We start from the raw sequence: 12301 nt of genomic DNA on the forward strand, positions 1-12301 counted from the left end.
GTCAGTCTTAGTTCGTCAGGTTTTGCGGGGGGGATAAAATGGATTAGAAGCTCTAGAATCAAGTGTCAAGTGTCTAATATGTAACACGATACCGCGAATTACAGAAAAAGCCACTGATAAGTGATACTTTCTCTGTGAGGGCCAATGAGGTATATACACACCGGAAGACAGTGAATTATGTTTTGCTTTGGGTTTGTTTATGTCGGACAGAGACATTACACAGTCATGGACATAGAAAGAGTAGATACATTGGGGGGATTTGTATCTCTCTTGTATATATTATCGTTTATGGGAATTTTACTAATACCTAGAGTTCTATATTTTCTGTTGCTGTTAATTGAATTTGTACTAATAGTTTTCCCCTTACAGCATAAACTACTGGCGGAGGCACTCAGTGGCCGAGAGTGTAGCGGAGGTTTAGAGTAGTGATGGGAGATTTCGAGTGAAAAATCGAGTGGTACTCGATTATTGAGATCACTCGAGATATCTCGAGATGTTTACTCCCACCACTCGTGATTATTACCCTACGGTTGCACCCCAAAATGTTAGTGTATACTGCAAATAGTTACTGATTGCGTAACCTTTTTTTAGAATAAAACCAAAAAGTGGTTAGGTTTTGAAGTGCGTGAGCTTTTTTTTTTAGCTACGCTTATAAGTAATATATGACTAATACAAACATATATTTGCGCCGCTGGGATGAAAACGACCAATATCTCGTATTTCGAGTGATCACTCGATTATTAGAAGAACTCGATTACCGATAACTCGATTATCAAAATTGGTCGATTATGCCCATCACTAGTTTAGAGAGAGAGGGGTAAGAAGTGAATTTGCTATCTCTCTCTAGCGACACGCAATCGCGTGATGCTGGAGAGAGATAGCCATTAGTCTCCTATACGTCAATAGTATATAATCTAGGGTTTTCCCTCATACATAAGGGCCTTTCGATTTGGCAAAATAGTAACTAATAGCAAATTAGAGTTACTCTGACCTGATATTAGTTGCTAATAGGTACTATTTTAGCCAAAACGAAAGCCCCCATAGTAGAATAATTAATAACTGTTTTTTATCATTCCTGTTCTTCCGAGTATAGGAGAGGAAGAAGAACACTACCCGTCACCAATGTCACCATATCCAATATTTTAATTGTGGTTAAACAGCCCTTACAAGTCACGGTTTTGTATTTGCATTTCAAAGGATATTGTTGTAATGACTGGTGTTCGAGATATCTCTTGTAGGCTTTGCCTAAAAACTATAGCCGATAAAAGTTTTGAAGTAATAAACAACGTTATCATGGATATTCTTGATGTTCTTTTGCTGAAACTGGTAAGTCACTGAAATATTAGTTTCTACTATTTCAATTCGTGAACGTTATTTTGTGCCATGGTTATTGTCATTCTGTTTGATTAAAATGCATGCATTTTAGAAATTAGATGATGTCAGCAAGGAGGTTATATGTAGTGTTTGCAAAAGAAAATTATACGCAGCATTAGAATTCAAGTCAGCTTGTTTGAATACCGATAACATAATTATTCCATATGTGGATTGCGAAAAAATGTTACAGCTCGACTTAAGGGAAGTGTACAGGAAGGAAAAGAGAGACGAGTCAATTTCAGAGAATCAGAAAATATGTCGATTGTGTATGCAACTAGTAAGAAGTGAGTTTAGGTGCATACGTGAAAAGGAACTCGAAGCTATTCAGAAACTTACTCCTGAAATGGTACGAACCATGTTAAATATATTCATTGATAACAATTTAAAAAAATTACTTTGCAGAATATAAATATCATCGTAGATCCCGTTGTTTGTAAACAGTGTTTGGATTCCCTGTGCACCCACAATAGTTTCTGCAGAGAATGTTTGGAAGCAGAGGAAAACTTTAAAGGTAGTTCTGATGGTCAAGCCACAGAAAGTCAAGTTGATACATCATCATCCAATTTATTCGTTAAGACTGAAAACTTGGACCCAGAATTCGATATTAACGAGATGGAAATGTCAATCAAAGCCGATATTGTCGACATAAAATCTGAACATGAGGAAAGAAGGTAAGGGATGACTATTTTAGCATTAAAAAAAAATGGCAAATTGCATGATCGTGGTACTGGCGGATCTTATAAAATTAAATCGGTACATAAATACAGTGGCGGCTCGTGGCTTTTTGAGATGGGTGGGCAAAATATTTTTTCTCTCCATAATTGTACTTTAAGTTAGTCTATTTACTTTTGAAAGTGTTAACAAACTTAATAATTATGAAAATAGTTAATCTAAATATACCTGCAGATTATATTAGTTATTCCAAAACTATTATAGTTCATCAAGACAAACGAGAATGTCATCGGAGTGATTTGTTGTCGGGATAGGGGATAAGGCAAGCATTATGGTATAGAAGGACCTATAAAAATAATATACATAATTCTCTAAACAAATAATAATAATAATAATAATAATAATAATGTTTTTATTATAATGAATACTACAAGAAGTATTATTAATATACATACAGAAATTGCATTATAAAGGGCAGTGTTCAGTGGTTTCCCACAAGTGAAAACCTCTGCTCTTCCACACAAACCCAAAAAAAAAAAATTGTAAAAAATAAATCATTAGAACGGTACAGCAGTAACCAGTCAATTAAAATACAATATAATAATATAGGATAACTCAATCAGTATGACAAAGGAGATCTACAGATTATCATCAAGGAGGAGTGCCTTAATGTGCTTCTTAAATTTTATACTAGGTAATTCTTTAACAGTATTGGGAATAGCATTATAAATTGCGGCTATACGATAAGAGAATCCAGAGTGAAATTTAGAAGTGGTATGTTTCGGAATAGTGATAGTAGTTCTGTGCCTAATATTTAAGTTATGAACATCAGTTATATAAGTAATTTTATTGTATAAGTAAGGAGGTGTTTTATTTAATAAAACATCATGATAAAAAGAGCAAGCAATCAGCCATCCGACCTCTTTCAAACCTGGCGATACAGAGTCATACTTCCTAATTCCACAAATTAATCTTATACGACTATTTTGCAATCTCTGTAATCGCATGGCATCAACTTGACGTAAGAAAGGATAATATACCACCGATGCGTAATTAATATGAGAAAGTACAAGAGATTCACAAAGTAAAGTTTTTGTTTTCTTGGTAAACATATCTCTATTAGAATAAATTAGTTTTAAGNTGACGTTTAAGTTCATTTGCTATACGCTACGCCCTACGTCCAAATTTTCAGAACCAACTTGACCACGTTTTTATTTGAACGCTCGTTATTTTTTCCCTCTATAATTGCACTTTAAGTTAATCTATTTACTTTTGAAAGTGTTAACAAACTTAATAATCATGAAAATAGTTAATCTAAATATACCTGCAGATTATATTAGTCATTCCAAAACTATAATAGTTCATCAAGACAAACGAGAATGTCATCAAAGTGATTTGTTGCCGGGATAGGGGATAAGGCGAGCATTAAGGTAAAGAAGGACATAAATTTAAACGTCCTAAAAATAATTTACTTCAGTTCCATATTTACAAACTCGAATCTATTAAAACATTGAAAATTTCTCTGCAGTCACTTTTAATTCAGTTTAACAGTAACGGGTTAGAAAAACGGCAATAATTATAATTATCATTATCAAAGAACATTGAACATAGCGTCATAGATGGTTTATTATTTCGTTTACTAAAATTTATTTTCTAGAATACCCTTGCAGGGAAAAATTGTTCCAATGTTTAAAAATTCATTTAAAGAACAAAATTACAGCTAACAAATATACATAAGTATATTTCCAACTGCTGGGACAAAGCCACAGCGTGTACAACACTCGATGAGCATATGCGGGTTCGCCCGGTTTGGGCCAAATATTGTGATTTAGTGAACGACTTACCTTCCCAATACTTTCTAGTCCTATGTACGTATTAGCAGGCAAGGGACGGCGTTGTCTAGTTCAGCGGTTACAGGCAAGCCCGAATGTTCCGTTGGTTGCTGTTGAAATCACAATGAAATGATAAATTGTAAAATTTGGTAGCGAAAGTTTCAAAGGAGATAACACACTTTAGATTTGATTTTAAAAGAATAATGTCAAATCATTTTAGTATATGTACCAATACGCGTTTTTTTTTTAATACGTCTGACATTTTCAGGGTGCGCACTGCGTAAATATATCGTTAATCTATTAATGCATATTATTAACTTATGGTGCCAAACGAGTCCAGTCAAATTAGATTTTTACTTGCCATTTAGTTCAGGGAACAAAGATACATAAAAGTTACGGAAAATTCCGTAGAATTGAGCAAACTACTTTACTCCAATTGAACGTTAGGGTTTCATTTAAAAAAAAAAAACTACACATTTTAGAAAAAAATGTTTTAGACAACAGTTGTAGAACTTTTTATAACAAAGTTTTGATCAGTGTTCGATGTCAATCGATAACCAAATGTATTAGTTATTGGAAAAAAACGGCTAAAAATCGCATTTTTTAAATTCCTATAAGTACCTTTTAAATGAAAAAAGATTTTTTTACAAAACTTGCAGAGTATGTAGTCCTTGGCAAGTAGAATAAGTGCATTTTTGAAAATTTTCAAAATATTGGTTAGTTTATGCAAAAATTGAGTTTTTCGAAAAAAATTAATTTTTTCAAGTTTCAATAAATCGTACAGTAAAGCACTTTCGTGACCCATCGTAGGCTTAAAATTTTCTGTGGGAATCGTACTTTCCGGTGCAAATTGTGCGCGTTATGCAAAATAATTGGAAATATGCGAAATATCTACCGAAACTTTGACTTCTTTCTTCGTGTCGAAAAATGTAGACCTGTTTCTTATCCTTAAAATTTAATCGGAATGGCATTATTGCCATTGGAGCAGGTCCGTGATTCACTACTCTCGAATGCGAATCATTCGGTTATTAGTTGACTATTCTGATGAGTTCTCTGGGAGCACGTGATCAAAGCTCTAACACTGCTCGATGTACACTCTGAAATAATAAACCAACCTATGACCTCTTAAAATTAAAACCTTGCTTTGGGAAATACCCTGTATATGCAATTTTTTCAGCGACAGGCCACTGGAGAGCTCCGATACCGTACCATTCGAGGAGAGTGTCTGTAAAGATGAAGAAGAGGATGGATGTAAGCACGAGGATAGATCGCCGAATAAATATAATAAGAAAAAAAAGCAGGAACGTAATGAATTGTACAGATGTGATAAATGTAGTTACAAAACTGAAAGTAAGATCCATTTTGTAGCACACTGTGCTAGATGTGGGAATAATTCGGAAGTGTACAAGTGCAGAACGTGCGATTATGAAACTAAATTTAAGGGTAATATCAAAAACCATCAATTGACACATAAGGATCCTTCGGAAGTTCAAATGTACAGCTGTAACGACTGCGATTACGAAACTAAATTCAGGGGTAATATTATAGGGCACCAACTGAAACATAAAAATACTTTCCAGGTTCAAATGTACAAGTGTAACGATTGCGATTATGAAACCAAATATAAAAGAGCTATCAAACGGCACCATCTGAAGCATAAAGATTCATCACAGGTTCAAATGTACAGCTGTAACGACTGCGATTACGAAACTAAATTCAGGGGTAATATAATAGGGCACCAACTGAAACATAAAAATACTTTCCAGGTTCCAATGTACAAGTGTAACGATTGCGATTATGAAACCAAATATAAAAGAGGTATCAAACGGCACCATCTGAAGCATAAAGATTCATCACAGGTTCAAATGTACAAGTGTAACGACTGCAACTACGAAACTAAATACAAGTTCATTATCAAAAGGCACCAACTGAAACATAAAGATCCATCAAAAGTTCAAATGTACAAGTGTAACGATTGCGATTGTGAAACTAAATACAAGAACGTTATGAAATGGCACCAACTGAAACATAAAAATAGTTGCCAGATTCAAATGTACAGATGTAATGACTGCGATTACGTAACTAAATACAGCCACCATATGAAACAACACCAATTGAAGCATAAAGATCCATCACAGCTTCAAATGTACAAGTGTAACGATTGCGATTATGAAACCAAATATAAAAGAGCTATCAAAGAACACCAATTGAAACATAAAGTTCCATCACAGGTTCAAATGTACAAGTGTAATGATTGTGATTATGAAACTAAATATAAGAACGTTATCAAAAAGCACCAACTGAAGCATAAAGATCCATCGCAGGTTAAAATGTACAGGTGTAACGATTGCGATTATGAAACTAAATATAAGAACGTTATCAAAGAGCACCAACTGAAGCATAAAGATCCATCGCAGGTTCAAATGTACAGGTGTAACGACTGCGATTATGAAACTAAATACAAGAACGTTATCAAAAGGCACCAACTGAAGCATAAAGATCCATCACAGGTTCAAATGTACGGGTGTAAGGACTGCGATTATGAAACTAAATACAAGAACTTTATCAAACAGCACCAACTGAAGCATAAATATCCATCACAGGTTCAAATGTACGGGTGTAACGATTGCGATTATGAAACCAAATATAAAAGAGCTATCAAACAGCACCAACTGAAGCATAAAGATCCAGCACAGGTTCAAATGTACAGGTGTAACGACTGCGATTATGAAACTAAATACAAGAACGTTATCAAAAGGCACCAACTGAAGCATAAAGATCCATCACAGGTTCAAATGTACGGGTGTAAGGACTGCGATTATGAAACTAAATACAAGAACTTTATCAAACAGCACCAACTGAAGCATAAATATCCATCACAGGTTCAAATGTACGGGTGTAACGATTGCGATTATGAAACCAAATATAAAAGAGCTATCAAACAGCACCAACTGAAGCATAAAGATCCAGCACAGGTTCAAATGTACAGGTGTAATGACTGCGATTACGAAACTAAATACAGGAGTGGTATTAAATATCACGTGTTGAAGCACAAAGAGCTTTCTGAAATGAAAATGTAGCGCTGTGTTTTGCTAAACTCTATGCATAACGAGTTTTTGAGGAGACTTCAAATGATGCACAAAAATGTTTGCAGGTGTGAATTACTGCCCTTTGTGTCTCGTGCAAAATATAGAAAATGGAAGCATTTAAGAGCTATAAATGTGGATATGATAATATATGTTCATAAATATTGGAATAAGATGTAAGTTAATGAAGTGTTGATGTGTTTTCCTGTTCTAAATTACTTATTTTGTAAATATGCGTTGTATACATGTGGGTGGGGAGGCTATCGCAAGTTTCTATTTGATACCAAAAGATTGAGGTTTTATTATTAATAATTTTTTCATAGCAAATTCAAGTGGTTTTCAAATATCTAAATAGACGAATTTTAAAAAAGTTTATATCCATAAATATTTGTAATTTTGAAAAATTACTAACCGGACTTAATTTACACCGTGAATTGTTCCCACAGTTAAAATATAAGTCTACACAAATTAGAATATGTTCTAATTTTCGTGTATTTCTTCATGAAGTTCGGAAGTACCGACAAAAATATCGAAGTTAAATTATTATTACTTCTTTATAAATAGGGATAGTTAAACTGGAAAAGTACGATTACAATTTTTTTTCGTGTTATCTCAATTTATTCAGGAAAAAGTGTTCATTTTCAATCTGTCTTTATTTACCAAGACTTTCCTGCAAAGTTGGTAGTAATTGTTTTTGTTTCAAAGAAATTCGCACAGTTAGGAACAATGTAAAACCAAACCTTTTATGAAAAAACCGATGAGTTAATTCATGAAAAATTTCTTGAATTTATTCATGAATTAATTCTCACTCTAAGACAGCTGTAAGTAACGCTATTGTATTTTTTTAGTAATATTTTAAGACTTAGAAATAAGGTTTAAACCCTATTATAGTTTTTGTATTATAGGCCTGAATGAATTAAATAAAACCTAACTATACATGCTGATTTTATATGTAATACCGTATCCATCGTACTATAAGACTGTTCCACATCGGACAACTATGTTAACAGTAATGATTCTTTTTTCATCATTTATTGATAGCACTTGTGTGAAAGTTGTGATTTTCTAAGTTGGGTCGTCTTTCAAATAAATTTCTAATTTCCTCGCAAAACTGTAATCTTCTGTCTGTATCATCTGCCCACAGTTCTTTTAAGTTGTTCACTTTATAAGGATGCCGTTGAGACTTCAGAGTTCTGTGAACCGAGGACTTCGAGAAGTTGAAGTTGGCCGAGATAGATCTAATGGATGAGCAGAGGATTTTCAGTAACGGCAAGCATCGCATTTTGACGGTAATTTTCGCTTACCGTTCTTCACCTGATCCAGATAAATCTTTTATACCTCCAGTTTTTTAAACGTTTTAATCATAACTAAAATTTCAATTCTGTTTTTCGCTTAAACGGGCAACCATTTTTCAAAATAATTTAACAACGAATGAATTGGAACTAAATCGATTCACGTTATACCTAAGGTACCTACTCTGGTGATTTTTGTCATCGATGTGTTTTCTTTGAAAAGAAAAAAGCTTTAAAGTAGAAAAAGATTAATAAAGAGTAGGTACGTTTTTTTAAAGTACCTATAGAAGAGACTATGGTTGTTTGAAATAGTCGTCAGTACGACATAAAAGACAATTTTTTACAATTTTTTGACAACTATTACAAAAGAGTAGGTCTTTAGAAGGGTTATTTATTTATACCATAAAATATACACCGTCCTATTAAAAAAAAATGTCGGTAACGTTATAGGTCTGTCAAACATGGCTTAAAAAATAGAAAATATTGCAGAAAAGTGACGATTTCTATTTACTAAATGACCTGTTTCAAGAACAATAAAAAGAACATTCAAATGGAAACAAACAGTTCCATTGACATGGAGCTGTTATAAAGAAGTAGATCGGGTGCACAGTAGCAAAGTCCGTAAAAAAGACGGTCGAGTAGTTAATAGACTGAAATTATGGGCGTGGCTTAACTCATACTACGTCACAAGTTTTCTCCAGTAAGTAACTTACAGGATTCATGTTTGTTCACATGCGAATTTAATTAAATCTTTCAGAGTTGTTTTGGTTTTTTTGCAATAATTCGTTAGTTATTAATAATAGTTGGATTGGGTGTTCAAGAAAAACCTGAGTAGAATAATTATTAACTAACTTTTATCATCTCTATTTCTCCGAGTATGGAAGAGGAAGAAGAATACTAACTGTCTGCAACCAATGTTTTAATTGAGGTTAAACAACGGATACAATTCACATCATTGTTTTGTACTTAACTTACTTTTCAAAGAAAATTGTTGTAATGACTGGTGTTCGGGAAACTCATTGTAGGCTTTGCCTTAAAATTATAGCCGATAAAAGTTTCGAAGTGATAAACAACGTTATCAGGGATATTCTTGATGTTCTTTTGCTGAAACTGGTAAGTCATTGAAAGATTAGTTTCTACTATTTCCATTAATAAACGTTATTTTGTGCCATAGTTGTTGTCATTCTATTTGATTAAATGCACACATTTCAGAAATTGAATGATGTGAGCAACGACGAGGTTATATGTAATGTTTGCAAAAGAAAATTATACGCAGCATTAGATTTCAAGTCAGCATGTTTGAATACGGATAACATAATTATTCCATATGTGGATTGCGAAAAAATGTTACAGCTCGACTTAAGGGAAGTGTACAGGAAGGAAAAGAGAGACGAGTCAATTTCAGAGAATCAGAAAATATGTCGATTGTGTATGCAACTAGTAACAAGTGAGTTTAGGTGCATACGTGAGGAGGAACTCGAAGCTATTCAGAAACTGACTCCTGAAATGGTATGAACCATGTTAAATATATTCATTGATCACAGCTTAAAAAAATTACTTTGCAGAATATAAATATCATCATAGATCCCGTTGTATGTAAGGTGTGTTTGGATTCCCTGTGCACCCACAACAGTTTCTGCAGAGAATGTTTGGAAGTAGAGGAAAACTTTAAAGGTAGTTCTGATGGTCAAGCCACAGAAAGTCAAGTTGGTACATCACCATCCAATTTATTCGTTAAGACTGAAAACTTGGACCGGGAATTCGATATTAACGAGATGGGAATGTCAATCAAAGCAGAAATTGTGGACATAAAATCTGAAAACGAGGAAAGAAGGTAAGGGAAGACTATTTTAGGATTAAAAAAATGGCAAAGTGCCTGATTGTGGTACTGTCGGGTTTTATACAATTAAATATATCGTTAATCTATTAATGCGTATTATTAACTTGTGTTACCAAAATAGTCCAATCAAATCAGATTTAGTTCATTAAACAAAGACACGTAAAAATAAGGAAAAATTTCCTAGAATTTAAAAATGCCATCCGAAGTTTGCAAAAAACAGTTTAATAAAAAACATTTTAGATAAAAATGTTTGAGTCAACAGTTGTAGGACTTTTTATGAAAAAAATTTTGAACCTATCTCAATGTCAATTGATAAACAAATGTATCAGTTACTGCAAAAAAACTTATAAAAATCGAATTTTTTTAATTCCTATATCTTGTAAAGGAAAAAAAGATTTTTTTACTTTCAGTGTATGTAATCCTTGGCAAGTAGAACTAGAGCATTTTTGTAAAATTGCAAAATGTTTGATAGTTTTTGCAAAAGTTGAGTTTTTCGAAAAAATACATTTTTTTCAAGTTTCAATAAATCATACAGTAATGCACTTACATGATCCATCTTGGACTTAAAATTTTCTCTAACAGTTGTACTTTCCTGGGAAAATTCGTTAATTCCTATGTTCTAAATTGCTTGGTTTTTCTAAAAGATGTCAGAGTTGGCAAAACATTTAAATTAAATTTGTTGCGCAAGTACTTGGGTATAGATCTCATTTGACATAGTAACAAAAGTAATTTCATTTGGAGAAATCGGAAAAATACCCGCATATATTTGTTGCTCGTAACCTTATAATTTCAGTTTCTTATTTTTCTCACTAGTATTCTTAAATTTCTTAGGGATTTAACTTAATTATTTTCAAAACCATCATTAACATAGTTATTTAATTTCATCATAAGATGGAAATAATGCCAAGTACAGTTCCGACATTTATAAATGCATTTGGTATTATCTATAACCCCTTAAAATTAAAACCTTGCTTTGGAAAATACCCTGTATATGCAATTTTTTCAGCGACGAGCCGCTGGAGAGCCCCGATAATAAACCGTTCGAGAAGAGTGACCCTAAGGTTGCAAAAGATGATGGATATAAACGCGAGAATAGATCAACGAGCAAATATAATAAGAAAAAAAAGCAGGAACGCAATGAATTGTACAGATGTGATAAATGTAGTTACAAAACTGGAAGTAAGATCCGTTTTGCAGCACACTGCGCTAGATGTGGGAAAGATTCGGAAGTGTACAACTGCAAAACGTGCGTTTATACAACTGAGCATGAGAAATTATTTCAAAGGCACCAATTGCGGCATAAATGTCCTTCGCAGGTACAAATGTACAGATGTAACGACTGCGATTACGAAACTAAGAACAAGAGTAGTATCACGCGCCATCAATTGACACATAAAGATCCTTCGCAGGTCCAGTTATACAAATGTAACGACTGCGATTATAAAAGTAAATACCGCTACTGTATAAAACAACACCAATTGATGCATAAAGATCCATCACAGGTTCAAATGTACAGGTGTAACGATTGCGATTTCGAAACTAAATACAGGAATCATATCAGACGGCATCAACTGAAGCATAAAGATCCATCACAGGTTCAAATGTACAGATGTAACAAATGCGATTACGAAACTAAGGACAGAGATAATCTCAAAAAGCACCAACTGAAACATAAAGATTCTTCTGAGGTTCAAATGTATAGATGTAACGACTGCGATTATGAAACTAAATACAGGAGTTGTATTACATATCACGTGTCGACGCATAGAGAGCCTTTTTAAATGCAATCGAGTAGTGTTGGCAACTGAAATCGGTTTTTTGGATAGTCGATTAACCGGTTCCAGACGATTTGGATTTTTACGAAACCCAAAAACCGGTTATTCGATTCTTCAAATAACCGATTATTCAAATAGTCGATTATTTGATAATCTATTCATTCAAACATCCGGATAATCGGATTCTTTCTTTATTGACATATTGGCTACTTAGCACGTACATAGTAGATACAAAATTAGGTGGAACTATTAAGGGAAATACAATTTATTTTTATATGTACTTTATCCTCGACACAGACACAGATTGATTAAAAAAACAATCACCTAAACACCAAACCTGTTTATACAGGGCGTCCCAGAAAGACCTCCCATAAATACAGGAGGTGATAGTACGACAAAAAATAAGAATTTTTAGTCATGAATTATATGT

General features: G+C 33.4%; 1 protein-coding gene across 1 annotated transcript in view; it reads left to right on the top strand.

Moving 5' to 3' along the window:
• Nucleotides 1-1197: 1197 nt before the first annotated feature.
• LOC108908342 (zinc finger protein 184-like) overlaps nt 1198-12301 on the top strand; it is a gene marked incomplete at its 3' end in the record, with an annotated part of 17166 nt that continues 6062 nt past the window's right edge. Inside the window, exons 1-7 of the mRNA XM_023455332.1 lie at nt 1198-1326; nt 1427-1720; nt 1777-2045; nt 5056-5737; nt 9241-9369; nt 9469-9765; nt 9822-10090. Of these exons, the coding sequence (XP_023311100.1) occupies nt 1210-1326; nt 1427-1720; nt 1777-2045; nt 5056-5737; nt 9241-9369; nt 9469-9765; nt 9822-10090 (2057 nt within the window). The remainder of the gene's footprint in view (nt 1327-1426; nt 1721-1776; nt 2046-5055; nt 5738-9240; nt 9370-9468; nt 9766-9821; nt 10091-12301) is intronic.

This window comes from Anoplophora glabripennis, unplaced genomic scaffold, assembly GCF_000390285.2.
Source record: "Anoplophora glabripennis isolate ALB-LARVAE unplaced genomic scaffold, Agla_2.0 scaffold510, whole genome shotgun sequence".
Lineage (NCBI taxonomy): Eukaryota > Metazoa > Arthropoda > Insecta > Coleoptera > Cerambycidae > Anoplophora > Anoplophora glabripennis.